This window comes from Erinaceus europaeus, chromosome 5, assembly GCF_950295315.1.
Source record: "Erinaceus europaeus chromosome 5, mEriEur2.1, whole genome shotgun sequence".
NCBI classification, from domain to species: domain Eukaryota; kingdom Metazoa; phylum Chordata; class Mammalia; order Eulipotyphla; family Erinaceidae; genus Erinaceus; species Erinaceus europaeus.
This window is the reverse complement of record NC_080166.1, coordinates 81,827,015-81,853,502: the sequence shown is the minus strand read 5'-3', so window position 1 is coordinate 81,853,502 and position 26,488 is coordinate 81,827,015. Positions and strand designations below refer to the sequence as shown.

Genomic DNA, 26,488 nt, shown 5'->3' with positions numbered 1-26,488 from the left:
CCCGCCCCCTCCGCCGCCTCATGATGTACCCTGCTCATCTTCACTTATCTTATCTCTCCTATCTGTCTATGCTTGTCCTTTCTATCCTTTTTGGTGTGGGCGCTCAGGTTATTGGTTATGCTGTCCCAGCCTCCCGCCTTGCACTGGTGCTGGGAGCTAGGGTCTGGGTGTCCTAGCTGTGTGTGGCAGGGGGCGCGCGCGGTCCTGGAGCTGTCCAGTCTGTGCCAAGTTCTCCCCTGAGCTCTGGGCCCCGGGCAAGCTCTCCAGCGCCCCTCCCCGGCCAGGGGACCTCTCTCCCCGGAACCCTCGGGCTCCCCGGGCTCTCCAGGTTGGCCCAGCTTCCCCTGGCAGCCTTTGCGGGGCTTGCCCCGCCCCAGTTCTGGAGCCTCTATCCGCAGGTCCCGAGCGGGAGTCCCTGGCCCAGTCCCGGGCGGCCGGGAGCCTGTGCAGGCGTGTGCGGCGCCCTCCTCTGCCTGCAGGCGGGGCGGGTGCTGCTCTCCTCTCCATCCGAGACGCCCCATCCCTTTCTCGCTCCCTCCGTCTTTGCCGCCCCAAATCGCCGGGTGAGCAGAGACCGCCCCTCAACTTAGCACCTGGATTTTAGGTTTTCCGATGCAGAGGAGCGGATAGCTGGGCCCCGGCGGGGGCGGCTTCGGGGTTGGCTGACGGAGCTGGGGGGGGGGGGAAGGAGGCTCTGGGCGCGGGCTCCGGGCGAGGTCCCCCCACTCCCGCCGCTCTCTGCTCGCCCGCGCGCGCCCCTCCCCGCCGCGCCCCGCCCCGCCCGGCCGTGGAGCGTCTCCCCGTGCCTGGCGCCCACTCCATTGTCTGCCTTTCCGCGGGCTCGGCGGCGGGTGCTGCGGGGCTCGGGCCGCCTCCCAGTCTGCGGGCACAGAGCCCGGTTGCGGGGGCGCCGCATCCAGTCCTGGAGCTCCCTCCCTCCCGGAGAGTAGCCCCGGCGCCCAGCCTCTAGCGGGGCCCCTGCCGCCCGGGCGCAGCCCGTGGGAAGAAGGATGCGCGCACTGGGGGCGCCAAGTTCTTCACGTGCCGGGGAGGTCCCCCCTTTCTTTCCCGAGGCCCCCAGGTCCTCCTGATCCCCTTCAGCCGGAACCTGAGACACCAAAGCTCCTTTCCCGCTAGATTCCAAAATCCTCTCCGATTTCTCTTTTTCTTTTTCCCCCTTTTTTCTTAAAGAGAGAGACGATGGACTGAGCCGAGCCACACCATGGAGTCTTGGATATTACTGAGAACATTCTGTCTGATCTTCGGTCTCGGAGCAGGTGAGTGGCGGCGGCCAAGGTTTGGGGGTACCGGGCAGGAGGGTAGCCCCAACTTCAGAGCAGCCAGGTATTGGGGGCCCCTGGCTTCTCGGGACGAAGTGGGAAGCTGGGGTCGGGGCGGTTTTTTCCCTGTGCCTGTTTGGAGGTGTCCGGAGGAGTCACACCCTGGGTTCGGGTTCCCAGGGCTTGGGGGCAACTTTGCACCAGAGGGGTTTAAAGTAGATTAGGGAGATGGGACTGGTGCTCTGTTATTAAAAGACGGGGCGCGGGGCCCAGGTGAGGTTGTGGGCAGTGGTGGAGGGAGGCACCCCTGCCCCCGGCCCAATCTTGACTCCCAGATTCGGGTCTCGGTCACCCCGGGAAGAGGCTGGTGTTTTGACAGAACCTTTCTTTTCCTTCCTTTTCCTTCCCTCCACCCCTACTAGTCTGGGGGCTTGGGGTGGACCCCTCCCTACAGATCGACATCTTAACAGAGTTAGAACTTGGGGAGTCCACGACCGGAGTTCGCCAGGTCCCCGGGCTGCACAATGGGACGAAAGCCTTCCTCTTCCAGGGTAAGGTATGAGGAGCAATTCCAGACGCCCCTCTGCGTGTTCAGTCTGTGAGATTCACAGACCATGCACCCCCCCCCCCCAAGTGACTTGATTTTTCTTCCTCTCTCGCTCTCCTCTCCGCCTGATTTTTGTACTCTTGCCAGTCCTAATGGATAGTTCCTTAATTACTGCACAGAAACTCCAATAGCAGATGGTTGATCTTAGAGTCTGGGGAACAATGAATTATAACACAAACGCCTCATTTGGGTGAAATTGATTTAGGTAGGAAATAAGATAGCTTAATCTCGGTTAACACACTGCTCTTGGAACCTTTCAAGCACACTGTGGAGAGTAATTTCTTTATGTTGTGTAGTTTTCTGGCCAGTACCTCTCAGTAGTTTTACTTCATGTACATATTATATTTGAGACAAGGTTTATCAGCAGAAGATCATGAATCTTTCTTTACAAAAGGAGATACTTCCTGAAAACTATACTGAAAATATTTCCTATAACTACTATATCCACACTAATGGTATACATACCATTTTAAAGCTTAGAAAAATCATTGGAAATTGGCTATGCATGCATGTCTACATTTGAAATTATATTTCAATGTGCTGTGTAGTCAGAAGCAAATTCCACCACATTAAGAAACCAGCTTTGCTTTTTCACTGCTTTTGACAATTGATTGGGGACCTGCTGTAGTAGCTTCAATAAGGTAAAATCACACAGAAAGACTAGATTTACAGAAGGTGAAGTATAGATGGAGGCAAAAGACAAATGGATTCTAATTTAATGTCTCTGATGAATTCTGTCTTTTTTTTTAAAGTCTTTTTGTGAGAGAGAGAAAGAGAGAGAGAGATGCAAAAGGAGTGCAACTAAGAGTTAGATTTGTAAAATAAAGCCACTTCAGCAAATCTGCCACCAAGAAATAGGCATAAAATACAGCTTGAGTGCTATTGCTTGATATGGCCAGTGTGTGTCACCATGGACATTAACACCAAGCTTGCAAGGAAGTCGATATGTGTTGCATTTTTTTTGCAAACAAATTCACTCCTATTAGAGATTAAACTGTGCTTTTTTTTTGTTTCCACTAAGTGTGTTTATGGTGACCATTAAGTATGGTACTATTTAGTTTATTTAACTTATTTTGGGGACATGGGAATGGAGGTGAGACTTGGATGTGAGTCATTAAGCTAGGCTGTCAGCAAAATTCAGAATGGAATAGATGTGTCCTTAGGTTTAAGCTTTTCTTTTCTTTTTCTTCTTCTCTCCATCTCTGATTTTTAATCCCTATGAACTGTAAACAGAATTGTTCCAAGATTTCCAATTTGAGTGGATGAAAAGCTCTATAGAAGCTAAAGCTCTTAATAAACAAATGACTTGAAATGTTCTTAAAGTTTTCAGAGGTCCTTTAAATTACATTACTGTTCTTCCTAGCTTCTTCTGAAGACGAAGTTGTCATGAATAGGCACCTTCAGAAATATGCATTTATACTGTGCTGTTAGGCAATCACATGATTTCTTAAAATAATCTAAAGGGGCCAATATCTTTCTCTGGTTGTTTTTAAAATTGAATATTTAGCTTTTGTTTTTGTTAGAGGGTCAGTTCTTCAAGGCAGAACTCATGGAACATATCTCTTGGATAATCTGTAGTAACTACATGTCAGTGTACACTATTTGTATAACTAATTGAGGTTTTTTGTTGTTGTTGTTTGTTTGTTTTTGTTGGTACCAAGCCCAGCATATGGATTGAGTCAATACATAACAATTGAGATGTAAAATTTTCTTTTTTGGCCAAATTTTGAACCTTATTTCACATAGTTAACCAACCAATCAGGAGGTTTTTGCTGTGTTCTCTGTAGGCATATGTTCGTTATTGTTGTATTGATTATATTCTAATGATTTCTCCTATGCTAAGATTTAGATCCTGAAATTAACAAGTGTCACTGGAGTCCTTCCTTACCGGTTCTGCATTCATTGCCTTAGGAAGGTCTTTTCTCTGCTATTCCAATATGAAAACTACTATTAATCAAATCAATCTTAACTCCTATTGCTTTACTGGATTCCATGGGGCTTAGAGAAACTAAAGCTTTCAAACCTTGAAGACTTTATGTATTCAGTTTACAGTGAATTGAGGCTGATACAGATATTTTTGCGGGAAGTATATAAACTGCTATTGCAGGGTAGCAACAAATTACAAATTACAAAACTTGTGAGATGCTCTTAGAATGTAGGCCTATCAGATAACCTACTTTGTGCTCTCAGATATGTTCCAGAGAGATGGAAGAGATTTTAAACCAGTAAATTTCACCTGTCATGAATATTCCTCTGCTTTTGGCTCTTAGTTTTAAAAGAAAGAAATCTCAATGTCTAGTTTTTTTTTGTTGTTGTTGTTGAGTTTTTAACTCACCAAATATTTATATAATTCGACTTTTCCTTTTCATTACTTTCTTCTTTCCTTTAGTGCTTTTTATGGTGCTCACAATTTAATACTTTTTTGAGACTATAAATATTTATAAGTATTTTGTAATACACATTTACTGTGCTTTCTAATTGTAATATTTTATTGTATATGGGCAATTAAAATAAATGAAACTATATTTCAAAATCTTGGATATTTAAAAAATAACAGTAACAATAATCCCAGTAAAAGTGTTTTGTTGGTGAAATTTGATTTATAGTTGCTTTGGAGATTAAAATAACAAAATACTAAATTAAATTAGGTTACCTCTTAGTAAATAAGACTTTTGATCTATGCCAATTATAATAATTTGCAAAAGCAAAAGGTGTCCATGCAACAGCTTGGGCTCTATACTAAGATCTTCTAAGTATTTCTAGCTCCAATATGACTCATAGCCACAAAAATAGACTAATGGTTTTAAATAATAAAGGACTGAATGCTGACAATGAAAAAACCTCAGAAAGATTGTGAAAAGTTTTGAAGTCTTAAGGCCTAGTGAAATTATAAATAGAACTCTGCCTACCTTACTTAAAATCTCAGAAGTGTTCTTCAAGATAATGATTATGATGTTCCTTCCTCTCTGTACACAGGAGACCAAGATTGAGAGCATACAAAAGGTCAGTTTTCTTTCTAGCAATGGTAGCAGGATTTCCATATTGTTTAAAAAGTATTTTTTGTTAGTGATTTAATATTGATTTACAAAATTAAGAGATAACGGGGATATAATTTTATACCTTTCCCACCACCAGAGTTCTTTGTCCCTATTCCCTCCACTGGAAACTGGTAGTTCCACCATGATCACAATTATGGGTTGTCTATTATTTCTATAACTATCTATCTATATTTATATATACTTGCCCCCCTTTTTTCTGTAGTTCTGCCTTCTCTTCCTTTCTAAGGCGTACTTACTACTCAGAGTGCCCTTCTTCCCTTACTTCCCCTACCTTACCCCCCCTTCTCTCTCTGGGTCCTGATGGAATTGAATCATTGCCATCTTCCCTCTAACATTTACCCCTCTGGGAGTATGGGCCAAAATTTTTTTTATGGGGAACAGAAAGTGAGAGGTCTGGTTTCTGTAACTGCTTCTCCACTGGACATGGCCATTGACAGGTTAATCCATACCTTCAGTCAATATCTTTCCCTAGTGGGGTAAGGCTCTGGAGAGGTGAGGTTCCAGGACACACTGGTGAGGCTGTATGCCCAGGGAGTGCAGGATGAAATTTTAGTAGTATAGTAGCATCTGCAACTTGGTGACTGTAGCTTAGTGAATTTCTGGAGAGATACTGGTTGTATTTTGTTGAGTTTTCAGGTGATTTTTCATTTTTTCCCCCTTAGTTTATTAGGAGCATGATATGAAATGGATCCTACTTCATAGCTGCACCTCAGGATTTTCAGATTTTAATAATTTATCTGGCAAGGTTTCAGGGAGAGTTTTATCTGTTGCTTTAATAAAATTTCTTCTGAAGTGGGCACAGATTTTGTAAGACAAGTGGATTAAATCGTTTTCCTTGAGTTGATAATTTGAAAATGAGTTGTGGATTATTATTTTTTTTCCATTGGATGGGACAGAGAGAAATTAAGAGGAGAGGGAAAGATAGAGATAGACACCTGCAGACCCACTTCACCGCTTGTGAAGCGACCCCCCCTTCAGGTGGGGAGCCCGAGGCTCGAACCCAGATCCTTCCACTGTTGCTTACACTTGGTGCTATGTATGCTTAACCCAGTGTGCCACCACCCAGCCTCCAGTTTGTGAATTCTTTTTATGGACTGTAATATTATAAAGGAGAGCATTTTCATAAGTTTACTCTTATGCCAGTATTTTTAAAATTTCTTTATTGGGGAATTAATGTTTTTCATTCAACTGTAAATACAAAAGTTTGTACATGCATAAAATTTTTCAGTTTTCCATATAATAATACAACCCCCACTAGGACCTTTGTCATCCTTTTTTTTTAAAGTTTTTTTTACATTTATTTATTTTCCCTTTTGTTGCTCTTGTTGTTTTATTGTTGTAGTTATTGTTGTTGATGATGATGTCATCGTTGTTGGATAGGACAGAGAGAAATGGAGAGAGGAGGGGAAAACAGAGAGGAGGAGAGAAAGAGAGACACCTACAGACCTGCTTCACCGCCTGTGAAGTGACTCTCCTGCAGGTGGGGAGCGGGGGGCTCGAACCAGGATCCTTACACTGGTCCTTGTGCTTTGTGCCACATGCGCTTAACCCACTGCGCTACCGCCAGAGTCCCCTTTGTCATCCTTCTTGGACCTGTATTTATGCCAGTATTTGAGAGGAGGGAATGAAATCTGACGTTTGTTAGTAGGCATAGAATGTGAGAGGGTGCTGAGTCCTTTCTTTAGTATGAAGATCACTGAGTATCTGTGGACTTAAAGGCAAGGGTTATTGGTGCCCTAGAGAATCAAATAGCGTAGTAACCAAAAAGATGACCTTAGGAACTAAAGAAACTCAGATGCAATCTCATTAATCATGTTGCTATGGTGAAGTTACTTAGTTTTTCTAAGCTTCAGTACCTTCAAATATAAAGTTAATATTATGAGGATTAAAAGGGACGTGTTCCTTCATTCAAATAGTTCTTTTTTTTTTTTTTTTGGCTCATCACTCAGCCTTCACTGCTCTGGGCTGAATTTTTCGGGGGGGGGGGAGAGAGAGAGAGAGACCGACCCCATAGGTGTCGAAGCTTCTCCCAGGACCTTGGTGGCTGGGTGCACATGGTAAAGCAAATGGCTTCCCAGATGAGCTTTGTCACCAGCCATCAAATACATTTTTGTTGTGAAATTACTCTTCTAAGTTTTAGGTATGTATGTAGTAGAGGAAGAGGGTTGGACTTAGATGCCACTCTGCCTCTAGAGTAGTTAGTAAACAAACAATTCCATAGCCAGTAATGGAATCCCCATGAAATGAAATGAAGAAACACTAAAGGCACAATAGTGATCTGTATTTTTGTTGAGGGAGTCACTAGATCAGGAAAACTGTCATTGAAGAAAAGTAAATTAAACTGATGGCAGAAGCACTGTAACTTAAGACACCAAGTTGTACATGCTACTACGGTTCTGTCTTGACCCTCTTAGACAGATGACATCATCTAACCTCAGAGCCGTACCCCACTAAGGAAAGATAGAAACACGCTGGGGGTATGGATCTAATGGCCAACATCCAGGTCCAGTGGAGAAGCAATTACAGAAGCCAGAACACTTTTCTTCTGTACCCTAAAAAGAATTTTGGCCTAATTTTGGGGAAGCATTAGGGGGAAGATGACCAGAGGGCTCTGAACCCCAGTTCCACTGGGACCAGAAATGTTTGCCACTAGAAATTCTTTTTTTTTTTTTTAATTATCTTCATTTATTTATTGTGTAGAGACAGCTAGAAGTTGAGAGTGAAGGGGGTGATAGAAACAAAGAGAGACAGAGACACCTGCAGCCCTGCTTTACCACTCGAAAAGCTTTCACACTGCAGGTGGGGACTGTGGACTTGAACCTGGGTCCTTGCACATTTTAACATGCACACTCAACCAGGTGCATTACCACCTGGCCCCTGGGAATCCTTGTTTTTATATCATCACTGAAAGAGAAGTGAATTTGAAAAACACCAGAGAAAGTTAGGCACTGTTTAGCTTATCTGAGAGGGAAGAGTTTCTATCTCTCTGTCTGTCTGTCTATCTATCTATCTATCTAGTCAACTCTTATATCTGTGACCTTGGAACTATTGCACTTTTAGCTGGAGGGTGATGGGGACAACTGATGGTGAGAATTGTGTGGAATTATACCCCTATTATGTTGCAATTTTATAAATCACTATTAAAGCACTAGTAAAAATATTAAATAGCCTTTATTAAGATGATAGTTACAATAAAAATTCTCATAATAAAAAAAGAAAAGCAACTTAAACTGATGGCTGAAGAACACAAGTCTTCTGGTATAGAGGGTCTTGAGGATTCAGAGAAAGAACCACACAGAAGGAACAGCTAGAGTAAAGGTTTTGAATCTGAGATGAACCAATGAAAAAAATCCTAGAGTAATGGAGATAAAGAGGTATATAATGGATGACATAAAATGAAGCAAATGAATGATATAAAATGAAAGAGGGGCCACTGTGACTGATGACAAGCCATATTCATATAGACTAATGAAAATGTATCACTGTAAGTACAAGAATCAATTGTGGAAGGCAGAATAATGGTCCCTCAAAAATGTTCATGTCTTGATTCTAAAATCCCGAGAGTTTTATTTAAGGGGGATCAAGGTGGCAGGTAGAATTGAGATTACTAATCAGATGATCTTGAGAAAAATAGACAATCCTGGATTATTTGGGTAGATTCCGTGTAATTAATGAAGTATTTTACTTTTGGAAAAGAGAGGTAGCAGTTTCCCCCTTAAGAGTGTTGGGAAGGAACAGCAGGGCTGACACTTTGACTTATTTTTTCTTTTTGATGGGCTTTTCTTTTCTTTTTTTTTTTTTAATTTCTATTTCTAAAATGGAAATATTGACAAGACCATATGATAAGAGGTGTACATTTCCACACAATTCCCACCACCAGAACTCCATATGCAATCCCCTCCCTTGACAGCTTTCTTATTCATTAGCCTTCTGGGAGCATGGACCCAGGATCATTATGGGGTGCAGAAGGTAGAAGGTCTGGCTTCTGTAATTGCTTCTCTGTTGAACATGGGTGTTGGCAGGTCGATTCATACTCCAGCCTGTCTCTCTCTTTGCCTAGTTGGGCGGGGTTTGGGGGAAGCAGGGCTCCAGGGCACATTGGTGGGGTCTTTTTAAAAAAAATTTTATTTATAAAAAGGAATCATTGACAAAACCATAGGATAAGAGAGGTACAACACCACACAATACCCACCACCAGAACTCATTATCCCATCCCCTCCCCTGATAGCTTTCCTATTCTTTAATCCTCTGGGAGTATGGATCCAAGGTCATTATGGGATGCAGAAGGTGGAAGGTCTGGCTTCTGTAATTGCTTTCCTGCTGGACATGGGCACTGACAGGTCGATCCATACTCCCAGCCTGCATCTCTCTTTCCCTAGTGGGGAAGGGTTCTGGGGAAGAGGAGCTCCAAAGCACACTGGTGGGGTTGTCTGTCCAGGGAAATCTGGTTGGCATGATGGTAGCATTTGGAACCTGGTGGCTGAAAAGAGAGTTAACATATAAAGCCAAACAAATTGTTGACTAATCATGAACCTAAAGGCTGGAATAGTGCAGATGAAGAGTTGGCGGTGTGTGTGTGTGGGGTGTCTCCATTTTGTAGATAGCTAGTAGACATATTTTAGTTATATTCCAAAGGGCCTGTGGCTATACTAGTTTTTTTTTTCCCCTGAGCCTGAAATCTGATATGCAGGTGGATCCAAGTTATTGTCTGGGGAAATGATGTCATGGCTGGAAAAAGGACTAGAAGGTCTGTGGTAGGCTAGCATCTCCTGTTGATTTTACTTAATTTTATACTTATTCAGGATACTGATTTACAGGATAATAGAGGAAGGAAGATGCCTGTGTAGATGATTAAAGAGGTAAAACAGGAACCAACATTTAGTTATAAATAGTGAAAAAGGAAATTTGGAACTTTGTTTTAAAGAACAGAGTTAGCAGATTGTTGAAATAGTTCACTTGGGATATTGTCTGCTTTGCCTTGTTTCGGACTCATGTTGGAGCTTGATACCCACCTACCCACTGAAGGAAACTCCAGCTTTGGTCTCTTTAATGCTGCTTCACCACTGGCTGGGTAACCTTGGATTTCCATAGCAAGGTACAAATTAGGCCAGTTAAGTTTGTGGTGGGGGTTAAGATTTTTAGGACATGATTATGAAGAGAGACTTGAGTTGATGGTGGGAGTGGTGTGCAAATACCTATTGTGGGGAGATAAGAAATGTACCCTTAAACGCTTGAGAAAAAAAACACAACAACTGTACTTATCTGTCAACAACTGTCCTGTAAACCATTATTTGCCCAATAAGATGGCTTGAAAGAAAAAGTATCTTCAGGAACCCTAAATAGTGGTGCAGGGCTGAATTTAATGTTGGCAGAATCATTGGGGTGGCTCTGTAGACCTTGGTGATTTGCTGCTGCTTTTCCCGGCATATTTTTTTTTTTTTTGACTGTTCTTTGGCTTCATCTCTTTTCTATCTTACTGGCACTGTTTTTATTTATTTATTATTATTATTTTTTATTTCTGCAATCCAAAGTCCTGCCAATTTTGATTTAAGTAGCATCTGTAATAAGCAAGTTGCTGTTTTCTCTTCCCTATTGCGACGGCAAATTCTCTAGGGAATGAATCATGCTTATTTTTCTCCTGCCTACCAACTTCATGCCAGTTCTCTTATTTGGACCCCCCCACCCCAACCCCAGCCAGGTTCTTTTTCTTGGTGAACTTATCATTTAGAACTCAGCTAGGTTTTGGTTCTTTGGCTACATGTTCTTCTTTTGGGGGTAATTGTTTATTTATCTGTGCTGTATTAGCTTCCACTATTTAAACAACCATCAACTTGTTTTCTCCTTCCACCACAGGACAGTGGGCCCTCAACTACCTTCAACTACGTTCCCTTCACCCCTTGCCACTTTGAGTCTATGATTCTGCTGCAGTAGATCACATTTTGTCATTGTTTATTGTATTTTCCCTTTGTTTCTTCGGTCCTACCTATGAGAGAAACTGTTGGGAACATGTGTGAGCCTGATAGAGCTTAGGGAGAACCACCCCCATCTTTGGATGGAGGTCTGAGAAGATAACCTCTTGGTAAGTCTCTCTCAACCGAGGTGAGCATAAGGGGGGAAACTCAGACTTGGTTCTTTCCTTCTTGACTCTCAGGCCCACAGATACCCCAGTACTTCCCTCCATTAACTACAGGCCACATGGCTGCAGATTCACTTATTCTAAGTCACCTTCTGATCACAGAAGAACACACCTTATCACACACTTCATCACACACCTCAGACCCCAGACAAGAGAAATTCCAAACTATATGGCCTTTTGATATACATCTTCTTTCTGTTTCACCCTACAGGTTTAATCCCTATGCTTCTCTCAAATACCTTTGGATAATTAAGTTGCTTGTGTCATGGAGAATAACTGTTTTGTATCTCATCAGTTCCTGTCATACCAGCCCCCTACCTTAGGGGCATGCTGACTGTTAAGAAACCTGTAATTTATGTCATATTTCAACAATAATTACCTCCATTGCTTTTCTATTTAACTCATGTCAATTTTGCTAATAAACGGACTCTAGGATTCTGGGACTCTAAGGACTCAGATTCTAGATTCACACTAAGAGTCCCTGGTGTCTTTTACTTCGTGTTACCCCTGTCATGAGCGAGAAAGAACCAGCCCATTACCTTTCCCCTGGAGGCCACCCTGCCAGAGAAGGAGAGAGACACCCCGAAAAGAAACCACAACTATTTAGCCTTCTCTTTCTGGTTTATTTAGCTTAGCATGATTCCCTCCAATTCATTAGTGTGTAGCAAAAGAGAAGACTTAATATCTTCCTACAGAAAAGCATCATTCCACACATAGCACTGTTGATGTGCTGTGCATACAACTTCCTTCTTCACTTATCTGTTGTTGGACATGTGGGTTGTTTCTAAATCTGTGTAACATAGCACATAGTGCTGCAGTGCACGTAGGCATGCACCAAGCTCTTCAGATGAGAGCATTTGTGTTCTTTAGCTAGAAATGTAGGAGAGGACCTGCCAGATCACATGGCAAGTCTATTTTTTAGGATTTTGAGGAGTATCTAAGCTGTTTTCCATAGGAAATGGGCCAGTTTACATTATCACAAACATGTTAGAAGGCTTTCTTTTCCCATGAGTGATTATTTGTGAGCTTAAATTGATTCCATTTATTCATGGAAAGTTTCATGCTTATTTGGGTGATATTTTATATTTTTGGGTGATGTTTTATATTTTTATAATTTTAAAGAAAGCTGAAGGATTATTCTTTTAAATCAAAACACCTACTTCCTTCTTAGTCATGAAAAAGGAGAGAGAGTTGAGAGGCATGGTAAAAAGGTAGTTCTGTTTAACTTAGTGTTCTGAATTGTTCTGAAAGAGCTCTTGTCTATCCCAGCATGAAATGTACTAAGGGGGAAATGGCAGCATGTTGAAGCACTTGGACATCCTGAATGCTTCTTGATGAGTGAGTACAAGATTTTCATTTGAAGTATTGTGACTCCAACATTTAGCAGAGCTATTCATGTTCAAATAGTGCTTAATATGAAAATACCAAGAAACTTTTTCAAGACTAATAAGAAGGGAGGGAGGGAGGAATGGGAGAGAGAGGGAGAGAAAGAGATCACCAGACAATGTAGTCCAGCTTCCATCTCACCTCTGTCTGAGTATAAAAACCTATTCAGAATGGTGAAATGACACCTTTTTGCTCTTTCAAAAAGAAAAGTACTAATAGGGGTTAATATGGGTTACTTATACTATGGTACTGTTACACTGTTATAAATAAGCCACATCAACTGGAATGCTTGTCAAACAAAGACAGCAACCAGGGAATTAAGGTATAGAAATCTTATTAGATGAAGAATGGCAGAAAGACCTTGATGTTTTTAGTCTGAAGAATAAATGATAGTGGAGATAAAATGTTTTTTGGATATTTGAAGAATAATTATATATAAGACTAACATCTATTTTGTTCTGCAACTGGGTAGGTATTCCTAGATGTCTTTCTGGTGGTCTACTGTTTACTGACTATTGAAATCACCTTTAAACCAACTAAATTTGGATATCTGGGAGTGAGACCTAGGCAATCTGTGTTTCAAAGCTCCAAGCTTCCTTCAGTGTGGCAGGAACTAGGTTCAAGCCTGGACTGCACACATGGCAAAACAGAATACTATTTAAATAAGCTGTTATCCCAATCCAAAGCTTTCCTGTGATTTGGGTTGATATTCAGCTAAATTTGTGAATTGTTAGCTTGTCCCAAGCTAAACAGTTTAATACAGTAGCTTCTAGTCACTTGAAATGAGCTTAATATAAATTGAGATGTATTGCAAGTGTGAAGATGTGGAATTCTGAAGAATGTATTAAAAAGAATTAGAAATCTCATTTTTATGTCAGCTGTGTGTAGAAATAGTATCTTGGCTCTATTTGCTCAACTAGATATGCTATAAACAGTAACCTTACCTGTTCAAGTTACCTGACTCCCATTTGTGGTGCTCACACTTATGTTGAATAGTAGTGCTCTAGAGTCAAAACTAGGATCTATAAAGAAAGTTAGGAGGGGGTCAGGCAGTGACACACCCTATTAAAACATACGATTACCATGTGTAAGGATTCTGGTTCAGGCCCTTATTCCCCACCTGCAGTGGGGACCATTCAGAACCAGTGAAGTACCTGGTCTCTTTTCTGCCCCCTCTCCATTTCCCCCACCTTCTCATTTTCTATCTGTCCTATCAAATAAAAATAGAAAAAAAGGAGAAAATCTCCTTATTGAATGTTGAATTTGTAGTGCTGCTACTGAACTTCAGCAATAATCCTGGTGGCCATGATGATGATGATGATGATAATGATGATGATGATGATGATGATGATAATGATGATGATGATAGGAGCAGGAAAATTTTTGAGTTGACAGAAGGAAAATATTTGCAACAAATCAAGTTTTAAAAGCTAAGTGACTTATGTTAAGGAGTATCTATTTCTGTTCACTCATCTGTCATGTATTCACCTCTCTATCCATCCATCCATCCATCCATCCATCCATCCATCCATCCATCCATCCATCCATCCATCCACCCATCCACCCATCCATCCCACATGCTTTTAAAAAAACTCTTGTATCTGAGCATGGTACTTGGAGATAGCCTGCTTTTTGTCATTGTGCTATATGTGTATTTATTATAGAGGAGGGGAAGACAGAGGAGGAGAGAAAGACAGACACCTGCAGACCTGCTTCACCGCTTGTGAAGCAACTCCCTGGCAGGTGGAGAGCCAGGAGCTCAAACTGGGATCCTTACGCCTTATGCATGTATGAATATACATACTGATTGTTAGTGGTCATAATCCACTTTATTTCTTCCATTCACTGATGCTTTCCTGTTTAATCTATTTTGTTTGTCTGTTTAAGTGGAGAGTTCCATAGACAAGCACTATGTGATGATGTGTTCTTATAGTATAACAAATTCTGTTGACAGGCCATTAAATGTCCCTGAAAAAGGGCCCATTAAATTAAGTATTTAGTTTTAGAACTTCTTTAAATCTCCAGCAGTAATTGGTAGCTGGACATCCTGATTATGAGTGGTGTTTGTTGATGTGTACTTGTAACTAAGTAGAGTTCTTTTTTGGAGACTGACAAATCTTAATTAGAAAACTAAAAAGGCATATGAAGATGGTTTCTGCTCTGTGCTGTGAAATGTAGTGCTATTGGTTACTAAATGTTGAACTTGAATCTTTCCTGAGAGCCTGCTGCCTTTGTTTAGAGGAGGACATATATTGCTAAAAGCACTGTAAATACAGATTTATTTAAAGTGTATAAGTATTCCAGAGAGGTAGCTTCTTTTATGAAATTATCATAAAAGTCACGAAAGTTTTTCCAAGACTGATTTTCAAAAGGTTTGTTAAAATTTGAGGATTAGTGCTCTTGCTTTTGCTAATACTTTCTATCCATTGATATTTAGAGTGAATGTATATAGGATCGTTAATAGATCATTTATTTTATGCATCTTAGGCTTCAAGACTCTAGGCTTGATGTTTTTGCCTTTCAAATGGAAATAAAAGGATTTTTTGTCTCTGTGAAGAAGCATCATATGCCAAATAAAGGGAGAAATGCTATAAAATTTTTCTCCAAGGAGGGATTGTTAAAGCCAGATTTGAGTCCAAAGAATTTAAATTAGGATTTGTCTTGGGTTTTAGTATACTTAATGTTGCCTTAAGATTCTGAAAAATAAAATGTACAGAAATGTCTTTATTGCTCCTTTACTGCTCATCTCCCTTTCTTTCTTTGTCTCTCTTTCCTTCTTTCCTGCTAGAGCCTCACACATATGGGACTCCACTATTCCCAAGAGACTCCCCCCCTTTAATTCCACATAAAGAAATGGAGAGAGAAAAAGAGAAACACTATAGCATGCTCCTTCCTTCATAGAACCTCCTTGATGCTGTCTGTGCATGGTGCTCCTCTGTGGTGTTGCTGGGGCTTGAACACAAGATATTGCGCAATGAGCTATCTCCTGGTACCCACGGTTCTTTAATGTAAAATTTCTGGGTCAAAATGAACATTTTAACTGGACTTTGGAATTTTTAAGTCAAATTGGGTTGCCCTGACCATATACCTCATCAAATTCTTATTGAAGTTTGTCATTCATTTTTATGGTAAGCAGTAGTCCTGAAGAGTCAAGGTGTTGATTTAATTAATATTTTGTATAAAACTACCATGGGATGGGTTAAAATAAGGAATTACTTGACGTTGAGATGAAATGGCTGTAAGAACTTAAGTTAGTATATGAAGTAGTATAGGGATCTTGCAAGAAATGATACCCAAATAAAGGAAGGAAAGAATTCAGAGTGGATGGGAGTCGGGTGGCGTAGCGCACTGGGTTAAGCACAGGCGGTGCAAAGCGCAAGGACGGGTGTAAGGATCCCAGTTCAAGCCCTGGGCTCCCCACCTGCTGGGGAGTTGCTTCACAAGCGGCGAAGGTGTCTATCTTTCTCTCCCTCTCTTTGTCTTCCCCTCCTCTCTCCATTTCTCTCTGTCTTATCCAACAACATCAATAACAACAACAATAATAACTAGAACAATAAAACAAGGGAAACAAGGAAATAAATAAATATTTAAAAATATATTAAAAAAGAATTCAGAGTGGATGTGTAACTATTGCCATCTATCTTCAAGATGCTAATCTTCTGAGTGAGAGGCTAATTTTTTAAAAAGTTGATACAGAAATTTTATTATGAATGCCTCTCAATAGCAAAGCATCACAGAGCATATTTTCATCCTTAAAAATAAAAACATCAATAAAAATCAGTCACACTATCAACAAAATGCAGCACATTTTCATTTGATTAAAATTGTTGCATTTTTAATAGTTGGACTGCACCTCCAGTGTAAATAGAGTAATCCAATTTAATTTTTGATAAAACACTTCCTAATGGAAACATGTTTTAGAGACTCATAAAAAACTGTATAATCACTCTTGAGTTGTTAATCAAGAAAGAAATTGTTAGCTCTTTTTGTTATTTTTGTCAACAAATCAATAAAGTAAGATGGTAAGGTTGGGCAGTTCAGTAAGTTGTAGAAACTTGCTTTTGGGGGTTTATTGTTAGTTATCAGACTTCTGATAAGAAGAAAATAGGGTTCTAAGTAAACACTCTCCTAGCTGCCTCTTGAAAACTAGAGGGAGTGTTTGACCTGTAGTCATCTGTAAGTGATAAAGATTTTCACTCCTCGGAAAAGCAGAAAAGAGGTGTAAGTGCAAAACCACCTAGTTTTAGACTTTCTGAAACTATTAGCTAATGATGCAGCCAAAAATATATGGCTGAAAAGTCCCAGAAGATTTATGTTCTTTCCATGCTGCTATCTTAGTTGAAGAAGAAGCTAAGGGAAATGCAATTGGATATATATATGTATTTGGTGAATGTTGAGATGCAATTTCATAAAATGAAAAAAAAGGTGACCATTGAACAGTGGATCTATTTATATTTAGTAAATTAAGTATAAAGGATTCATTGTAAAATAAATAAATAAAAGTAGGAGAGGGCACGAGTGGAGTGAAATTAATGTTCACAGTTCTTTCTGCAGAAAGTGTCCTTTTCAGCCAAAGAAACTATAATGGCATGTACTTATATGCAAAATGTTTTCAAAGGGCAAAATCTCTCCTTGTGGCAGTGTAGGTGCTGAGGAGAAACAAGATGTGGCATAAGATGCCTCAAAACAGATTCAGCTGTCAGTATGTGATGCATGAAAAGACCTGGGTACTGCTGGCTCTGGAACTGGGATTCTGGCCCAGATTGCTTCTACATTGGAAATTCAAATAGGCTATTTCGCACATGGTGCCTCAATCTTCTGTAGGAGGAATGAAGTTTATTATAAATGTTAGCTACTCAGTAGCCTCTCCTCCAGTTAGGACCAGAAAGCTTGTTTCCATTTTGATTTTGAAAGCACTATGATTTATGGTCTAAGTTTATAGATATAAATGTAAATAAACCAATTACTAGAAAAATAAAATGAACATTATAGCAAAGCTATAAGTTGGGTGCTAAAAATGATGGCAACAGGTAACCCTTGACTACATCTGTATCATTCTGTCTAGAGTTTGCATATTCTAACACTGACTGTCTATTATATCTGTGCATATATTATATCTGTGTTATTAATATGCAGTCATAAAGAATTAATCCATATTTGGACTTGTCTAGATCTTAGTACTTTTGATATTTCACTGAAGGAAAATGCATAGTTATGACTATTCCAAAATCCCTTATCAAATTCTTTCTGGAATTTACCATTTGTACCTTTCTGTGGATGTGAATTCCTTGCTCCATTTGATTGATGCTGGTGGGTGGTTGAATTTAGAAGACTGAATCAGTCAGATTTTCTGTATTCTTTCCAGAATAGTGGTGTTCTGACTTGATGGATTTAGCCATTTCTATTATAAGTGATAGTAGCTGTTTAGGATTTTGTTGTGAATTCTGTTAAAAACATTTTATTTGTTGGCTAGAGATAGGTAGAGAAAAACTGACTGGGACTGACTGTGATCAGGCTGCTTATGTTTTCTCATTTCTCAATTTTGAAAGGATATATATTTCTAGGAACTTTTCCATTTTTTTTCAGGGTTCTCTAGCTTGGTGGCATATAGTTGTTCACAGAAGCTTCATATTATACTTTGGAATTCTGTGTTGTCTGTTGTGATATCTCTTCTTTTCTTTATAATCTTTTTTTTTTTTTTTGAGTGAATCTAGCCAAAGGTTAATCAATTTTGTTTCCCCTATAACTTCTCTCCTTCGGGGAGTATGGACAAAAATTTATTTTGGGGTGCAGAAGGTGGGGGTTCTGGCTTCTGTAATTGCTTCTCTACTGTATATGGGTGTTGGCAGGTTATAACCCCAGCCTGTTTCTATCTTTCTCTAGTGGGGTAAAGCTTTGCTTAGGTGAGGTTCTCCGATACATTGGTGAAGTAGTCTGCCCAGAAAAGTCAGGATTGAATCATGATAGCATCTACAATTTGGTGGCTGAAAGGTGGTAAGATATAAAGCAGGACAAAATGATTAATGAACAGGAATTAACAGTAAGAATAGAGTAGATGAGAATAGGGATTTTAGGGTGGAAAGAAAATAGGAAATCTATTTTAGGTATGTTTCTAGGGGCCAATAACTTTCATAGTTTTTGACTGAATTTGTTGTCTAACATGGAGGTGGACACATATATTGTTTGGGAAAATAGTATCTAAGTTGAGAAAAGGGCTGGAAAACTGGATTATGGGAGACAGTAGCTGCCAAACTTGAAGAAAATCCATGAGTAAAGTTTACTGTTTATCCCATTTGAGTTTTATTTTGTTTCCTAATGTGTGCTTGTATGGCTGTCAATTTGCCTTTTAGTACTGCCTTAGCTATGCCCCAAATACTCTAATAGTTTATGTTTTCATTTTCATTTAGTTCTAGGAGCATTTTAATTTTTTTTTTGACCCAGAAGTTGTTAAGCAGTTTACTTTCCATACTTGGGGTCTTTTATTAATTTTCTGTTTGTTGTTTAATTCTGCTGTGGTTGTTTTAGGAGATACTAGGGATGATTTCAATGCTCTTGAATTTTTTTCTTTTTTTATTGGTGGTGATTAATGGTTTACAGTCGACTGTAAAATACAATAGTTGGTGCGTGTGTAATATTTCTCATTTTTTTGCATAATACTTTTTATTCTAGTGTCTTGGGGTAAAGTACTCTAAAAATGTCCAGTAGGTCTAGTCTATCTATCTCTGTTTAATTCTGTTTCTTTATTAACTTTCTTTGTAGATGATCTGTCACTTTGACAGAGTGGGTGGGTATTGAGAACTCCTACCATTACTGTGTTGCTATTGATATATTCTTGTATCTCTTTCAGTAGATGTTTGAGGTAGTTAGATGGCACCTCATTGGGTGCATAGATTTTAATAATTTTTTAAGTTCTTTTGTTTGACTGATCCATTGAACATTAGGTAATGTCCATTTCTATCTGTTATAACTTTATTTATTTCAAATTCTATTATGTCAGATATGAGAATAGCTATTCCTGCCCTTCTTGTTGTCCATTAGATTGTATGATATTTTTCCATCCTTTCACTTTGAGTCTGTGTTTGTCCTATTGAGTTAGATAGGATTCCTGCAGGCACCATACAGTTGGGTTGTGTTTTCCTATTCATCTTTGTACTGACCCTTTTAATGGCAAAATCAGGCCATTGACGTTTATTGATATTATGGATTTAAGATACTTCACTGTTTTGATATATGGCATATTTTTGATAATGCTATTGTTTGATATATAGTATTTTTTGATGATGTTGTTGTTTAAGACAACATAAGAGTCCTTTAAGAACTTATTACAGGGCAGTTTTGGTGATAATTGACTTCTTCAACTGTTGCTTGTCAGAGAAGGTTTATATGCCTCTGAATGACAGACTATTCTTAGCTGAATGCTTTTCTTGTTGGACATTCAATATACATCTTGCCATTCTCTTCAGACTTTTAGAGTTTGCTTGGAGATAATTGCTGATAATCTTCTGTATATGACTTTGATTTCTCTTGCAGCCTTCAGAATCCTTGATTTATGTTTACTTCTTTCCATTTTAACTATGATGTGGCTTGGTATTTGTAGGTCTGGTTTGATTCTATTTGGGACAATCCGGGATTGCTGAATCGTTGTCTTTTCTTGTCATCTAGAGTGGGGAAGTTTTCTTCTATCATCTTCTCTAGCTTTCTTTCTTCAAACCCTTGCTCCCCCATCCCCCTGGTAAGCCAATAATGCTTTTTCTTGCTGTCATCCCATAAGCCTCTGTTGTTGTTTTCAGTATCTCTTAACCTCCTTTTTTTGTTATTCGTTTACTTTAGTTTTCACTAATTCATCTTTAGTCTTGCTAATTGTTTTCTGGCTCAGTTGTTCTGTTGTAATTTCCCTCAGCTCTATTCCTTAGTTCAGCTTGTTCATCTGGTTGGTCTCTTAGTTGTTTCAGCTTTCATCTCTTTAAGACAGTGTTTTGTTTCAGTCTTATTTGTTGCTTTCCCATTTCTGATGATATCAAAAGCTTTCCTCACACCTGTGATTATTTCATCAATCAGTGTTTGGATGTTTTTCCTCATTCTTTTTTGGTTTTGGCTTGTTGGGGATATTTTTTCCAGACTTCTGTCCTGGTTCATTGCTGCTGTGGTTCTTTTGGTTTGACCATTATATTTTGTGTCTTGAAATTTGTTTCCTAGGTGTTTCTACTAAGGTATCGTGTGAGGTTGTCTCTGGTCTGTTGGGTCCTGGTCCTCTAAAGCCAATCAGTTTGTGCTGTATCTCACTAGTGTATGGAGCTATTGTTCTAGTGGTGACACCAGTGCCTTTGGAAATTGAAAAATAGTATCTCTTGTTCAAATTGAATAGAGTAGTAGACAACTGGAACAGCTACAAAAAGGATTTTAAAAAAGCAAAACAAAACAAAATAACAGACCCCTTGAAAACAAACAAAAAAAAAACCCAAAACCAAAAAACCAAAACAAAAAAAATAAAGAACAGAACAACAACAAAAAGCAGCTAACAACAGCAGAGAAGAAGTATACCCTGAGAGACAGAGAAGCAATTAATAAACTAAAAGAACCAAGTTTGGTGATGCAGTGGGAGACCTGGCACTGGGCTTGTCTTTGTCATTTCCAGCACCCTTTAGCCAGTTTATAAGTGGGTTATAATTTTCCACCATGGTTTCTCTTTGTCCCCTCCTTTATAGTTTCTCTTCTGTTTTCTTCCATTTAGAAATTTCAGGATCTGAGGAGAGTCTGCTGAAGTGCTGTCTTCATGCAGCCATCTTGACTCCACCCTCACCCTCTTTTAGTGAATTCTTTAAACAAAAGACATGCTGGTGGATTACATACAGGATGGGTGACTTACTTTAATTAATTATACAGACATTTTAAGTGCACAACTAGACATGCCCAAATTTTGTTTGTTTATTTTCTTCAATCTCTTGATCTGGAGTCACCAATTTCCTCCATTACACATTGTCTTTCTGAGCTCTTTGGTGGCAGTTCTTTTAACATTTACATATATATATATATATATATATATATATATATATATATATATATATATACATACATACATACATACACATATATATATATCATCATCATCATCGTCATCATCATCCATTTCTGTAGAGGTAGCTACCACTTATTGTTATTCCTAAAGCTTTGTTTAACCTTTCATTTTAGGTTATTTATTCATTTTATGATGTTTATTTTATATTTCAAGCTGTAAACTTTACATTCACTCTTGAGAAACTAGTTTCATGAATTTGCTTTATTCAACAAAAGCTCGTCAACTGTCTTAGATCTGTTGGTGTTAGCTTGATAATCCATTTTACTTTTGATGTACATTTGGGTTGTTTCTGGTTTTGGTCTATGAGTCAGGATGCATAATTATGATTGTACAAGTTCTCTTTTGTATTTGTTCAGAGATTCTAGTCCAAGCCTCTGCTTTCCACCTGCAGTGGGGAACTATCATGAGCAAGCAGTGAAGCTGAGTTGCAAGTGTCTCTTTCTCCTTCTCTGTTTTCTCCTCTCCCCTCAATATCTTTTTGCCTCATAAAAATAAAAAAAATAATAAACTTTCCAATAAGCACTTAAAAATAAAGAATGATCTTTGTCTATTGATCATTGCTTAATGAAGGACTCTTTTCAGGTTCGAAGGAGTGATGAGAGCTCAGACTGCTGATAAAAAGCCTGTTTCCTTAATTAGTCTCCTTCCTTTTCTTTCCTCTTCTTCCTGCTCAGCCTCTTCTTCCTTCTCTTCTTTCTTGTTTTGTAATGATATAACTTTGTGTGAAGAGGGGGGTGTAACTTTAAACAACCTCACACCTAAAGAGAAAACTTGAGATACTGGGGAGAAATTTTCTCTGATGCATATATCTATGGTGTGTGTGTGTGTGTTGCCAATCTTCCTGCTGCTTACTGAGGTGGTGTCATTGGGTGACCACCTGTTGCTACCTGTTCTGCAGGCTGTTGTGGTTCATATTTATGATTGCTGTCACTTGTATAATATTTTTGTTGTTGCTGTTAGCTTGGTCAGAATGCAATTGTAATATCTAGCTGACTCTGCCTTAGCTTGGCTTCTTCCTTGGTGCTACGAAATGAAATGCTATGAAATCTTTCTCTAACTTCCATTCAACCCTGGCCAGTGTGCTAGCCCTCAGCATTGCTTTCTGTAAAACTGTCTCATTGTTGCTTTAAACTTTGCTCTATGGCAGAGTCCTCAGTCAGACTGTGGGAAGTCTCAGGACATTCCCTTCTTCTCTGAGTTTACTATGATGTATATCTGCATCAAGTTGATACAGTGCAGTCTCCAAGGCCATCCTCTTCCCAAGTTTAAATATGAGTGAGCAAGAGATCTCTTCTGACCTCTATAGTCCCCCCCACTCCCACTTACTTCTTTTAATTTAATTTAATTAACTTATTTTTTTATGCCACCAGTGTTATCACCAGGGTTCAGTGCCTGTATAATTCTATTACTCTGGTGGTCAGTTGTTTCTCCCATCCAGTTAGAGAGTAAAGACAGAGAGAAAAAGAGACATAGGAGAAAATAGTAGGACATATCCTAAAGCAGCACCACTCTAACAGTTGTAAAACTTCCCTTCATTAGGCGCTCCCACATGGGGGTCTGGGACTTGAACCTGGGTCCTTGTGCATGGTATTGTGTGCTCTCCAACTGTGAGCCATTTGTTAACCTCTGCCCACATCCCAAGAGATTTATCTACTTAGCTCTTTCTGGCTTTCTTCACAATCCTACCCATCCTTGAAAGACACGTATTTCAATTTTTACTTTTTAAATGATAGTAGTAATAATTAGGAACTCTAATATATCCCTTCTGATCTTTTACTGCTTGTTGTTGGTGGATGGGGTATATTTAGTCCATTAATAGTGAACTTTTTTTTTTCTTATTTCCACCAGAGTTATCACTGGGCTTGGTACCTGCATGACTAATTTACCATTCTCCATGGGCATTTTATTTATTTACTTATTTTTGATAGTGACAGAGTGAAATTGAAAGGGAAGAGGGAAATGAAGAGGGGGGATAGACACCTGAAGCACTGTTTCACTACTCATGAAGCTTCCCTCCTGCAGGTATGAGTTAGGGAGTTGAAAGTGGATCCTTATGCATGATAACCTGTGCACTCTTCCAGGTTTGCCCATGCTTGACCCTCGTTAGGTAGTATTTACAGTTACACACAACAAAAATGACCAATGGTAGCTAAAGAATCAAGAAACTTGTAAATCCTTTTTGGAGACAGTACCATGTTCCTAAGATTGTAATCTTTCTGTAAAATCCTATTTTTGAGTTACAAAGTAGAATAGTAAGGCCCTCCTCCCTTCCTCTTTTGAATTCCACTTGTACTGTACGAGTCAAAACATTCCTCTCAGGCAGAATGAGGCTTAGACTTGCTAGGTGAATGCTTTCAGAGAGAGCATTAATAATTTAGAAAGTTTCTCTACTACCATAGGAAAAGTTCACTGTGTTATATCTGCTATATCAGTCTCCATGGAGTTAAACACTAACTACTAAGAGGTTGTTATATGATGGTGATACTTAATACTCCTCAATGTGGAAAGTTGATTATGAAAAGTTAAGAACCTGTAGATAAGATTATAACCCAGTGTGCTTGCTTCTTAAGAATATTACATGTACATATTTTACCTTAACTCTCTTTGCATCTTGACTATACTAGTGATCTTGGTGTGGACTGAATTATTGGTTTATATTGGTGCCGAGGATTGAACCTGAGTCTTTTTGTGTCGCAGGCATGAAAGGCCTTTTGCAGAACCATGATACTATCTCCCCAGCCCAGTAATGGTACTGTTGATGGGACAGCTGAGTCCCTAGCCCATTACTGGGGTCCGTTTCTGGTCTAACCTGTCAGCTTTGAAAGAAGCTTTAGTGCTGTGTTCTCTCTGCTTATCTCTGGAGCTATCAGAGATAGAGGACATTATCTTGTATCTTGAATTCTGGTAGCAGCATTATGTAGCATGGGGAGGATCTTTGCTTGGTGATAATAAAGTGATTCTCTTTCACTACATGATAGTCTGAGATTAAAGAGCTGGCTCTCAGAGATTCGTGGGACATTGGTGTTTGTGAAAGGTCAGAACGCCATGGCAGAAAGGGGTTGCTTTTAATTCTGGACAGTGGGATAACTGAATGTTCCAAGCAATATTTATATGTGTCCAGCATGTAGTGCTGGCTCAGGTGGACATTAAGAGACATTTTGAGCATCTTAAAAGTAATCAGCCTAAAGGCTGGTGAAATAACTCATTGTGATAGTGAGCTACTTTGTCATGTGCCTGACCCAGGTGTGATCTTGGTTTTCACAGCATTGAAGGAAGCTTCAGTGCTATGCTCTGTCTGCCTATCTCTATCTCTATCTCTATCTCTATCTCTATCTCTATCTCTATCTCTATCTCTATCTCTATCTCTATCTCTATATCTATCTTTATCTATCTTTCTCTTTCTGCCTCTATTTAAAAAAAAAACAAAAATTCCCACCTGAGGAAAACTAGAAAAGTTAGTTTGGGAGCCAGCTGGTGCACACCTGGTTGAGTGCACATATTATATATAGTGTGCAAGGACCTGGGTTCAAATCCCCAACCTCCACCTGGAGGTGGAAACTTCATGAGCAGTAAAGCAATGCTGCAGGTCTGTCTGTCTGTCTGTTTGTCTATCTATCTCCCCTTCCTTTTGATTTCTCTCTAATAAATAAATAAAATATTAAAAATGAAGCATTTGCTTTAGGGTTCACTTCACACATTTTGATTTGATCATCTTAAATGAGTTGCTTACAATAAAATCTTATAATGCTCTGACGTATTATCTGAAAGGGGAAGAATATGGAAGAAGAGTTAATTTTTTTTTTTTTCATATGGAGCCCAGACTACTGTTAAAGGGACTGTATTGGAGCAGGAGCTGTAATGACATGACAAATGATAATGGTTCCAGGGGCGCTCTGCTCATCAATACTGCTCGTGATCCATAAACTGAGGACTCTCTTAACAGAGCTTGATGCGATTAGACCACACTGTTGTGAAAGCAGCCACTCATCCATGTATTGAGGATCTTCTTGAAAACTGAATGTTGACACTGACACTGTAGCCTGCCTGGCAGTGCTGCAATCTCCCTTAAGATAAATGCATTATTAGCCGTGATGGTTCCAAAGGAGCTTTTGTGGTTTTGGGGGTCAGTGATCTCCAAATGTCTTACATACCGAACCACAGATGCTTGAACTTTCACAGTCATCTGGCCTACCAGTCATCTCTTAAATGGATGTAAACCATGCATGTGGCCAAGCCTGTAACTTCAAAGGAGCCAATTCAGTCATTAGTCCACATGGCTTATTAGAGCTCTTTTGCAAATGTTCCCAGTCTGGTTATTTGTTGTTGTTGTTATAGTTTTATGGTATCAGCATTTTCAAGTACAGAATAAGAATTGTCTTCGTAGGGAGCTCAAGCCATTTCCTAGTCTAAGATTCAAAAGCTTTTAGGATTTAATTCATTAACAAAAATGGACTCACTGAAGCAAAGAAAAAGTGCACCTTGGCTCAAAGAATTTCTCTGTAAATGGAGTCAAATTTGGTGCCACAAGCTTTCTTTGGCTAACTCCCATAGGACCTGAGGCAAGATACGCTAGTATGACAGAATACAGATGTTACAGCGCACAAGGATATAGGTTCAAGCCCCTGGTGCCCATCTATAGGGGAAAAGCTTCAAGAGCACATGGGAAAGTATGTGTTCAACAAGGTGTGTGGTGTGTCATAGTCTGGTCCCACACAGGTAGCTGTTGAGCACTTGAGATGTCACTAGTGTGAACAAGCACCTGAATTATTTTTTTCTTTTAAAAATATTACTTCTTTTTGACAGAACAAAGAGAGATTGAGAAGAGGGGGAGGGGAGAAAATGAAGAGGAAGAGGAACAGACACCTGTAGCACTGCTTCACATCTCATGAAGCTTCCTCCCTGCAGGTCGTTAATTTTTTATTTAAAAGTTGCAGTCTGGGGGTC

At 39.5% G+C, this 26,488-nt stretch overlaps 1 protein-coding gene across 3 annotated transcripts in view; it reads left to right on the top strand.

The window, feature by feature from the left end:
* NELL2 (neural EGFL like 2) overlaps positions 1 to 26,488 on the top strand; it is a 465,627-nt gene that overhangs the window by 76,117 nt on the left and 363,022 nt on the right. Inside the window, exons 1-3 of one of the 3 annotated variants that reach the window (XM_016188843.2) lie at positions 313 to 563; positions 1,192 to 1,277; positions 1,703 to 1,831. In XM_016188843.2, coding sequence (XP_016044329.1) covers positions 1,223 to 1,277; positions 1,703 to 1,831 — 184 coding nt within the window. In that variant the 5' untranslated portion in view covers positions 313 to 563; positions 1,192 to 1,222. Of the gene's footprint in view, positions 1 to 312; positions 564 to 771; positions 1,082 to 1,191; positions 1,278 to 1,702; positions 1,832 to 26,488 lie in introns of those variants that run through there. The other 2 variants (XM_060191432.1, XM_060191433.1) reach the window with 2 other exon arrangements.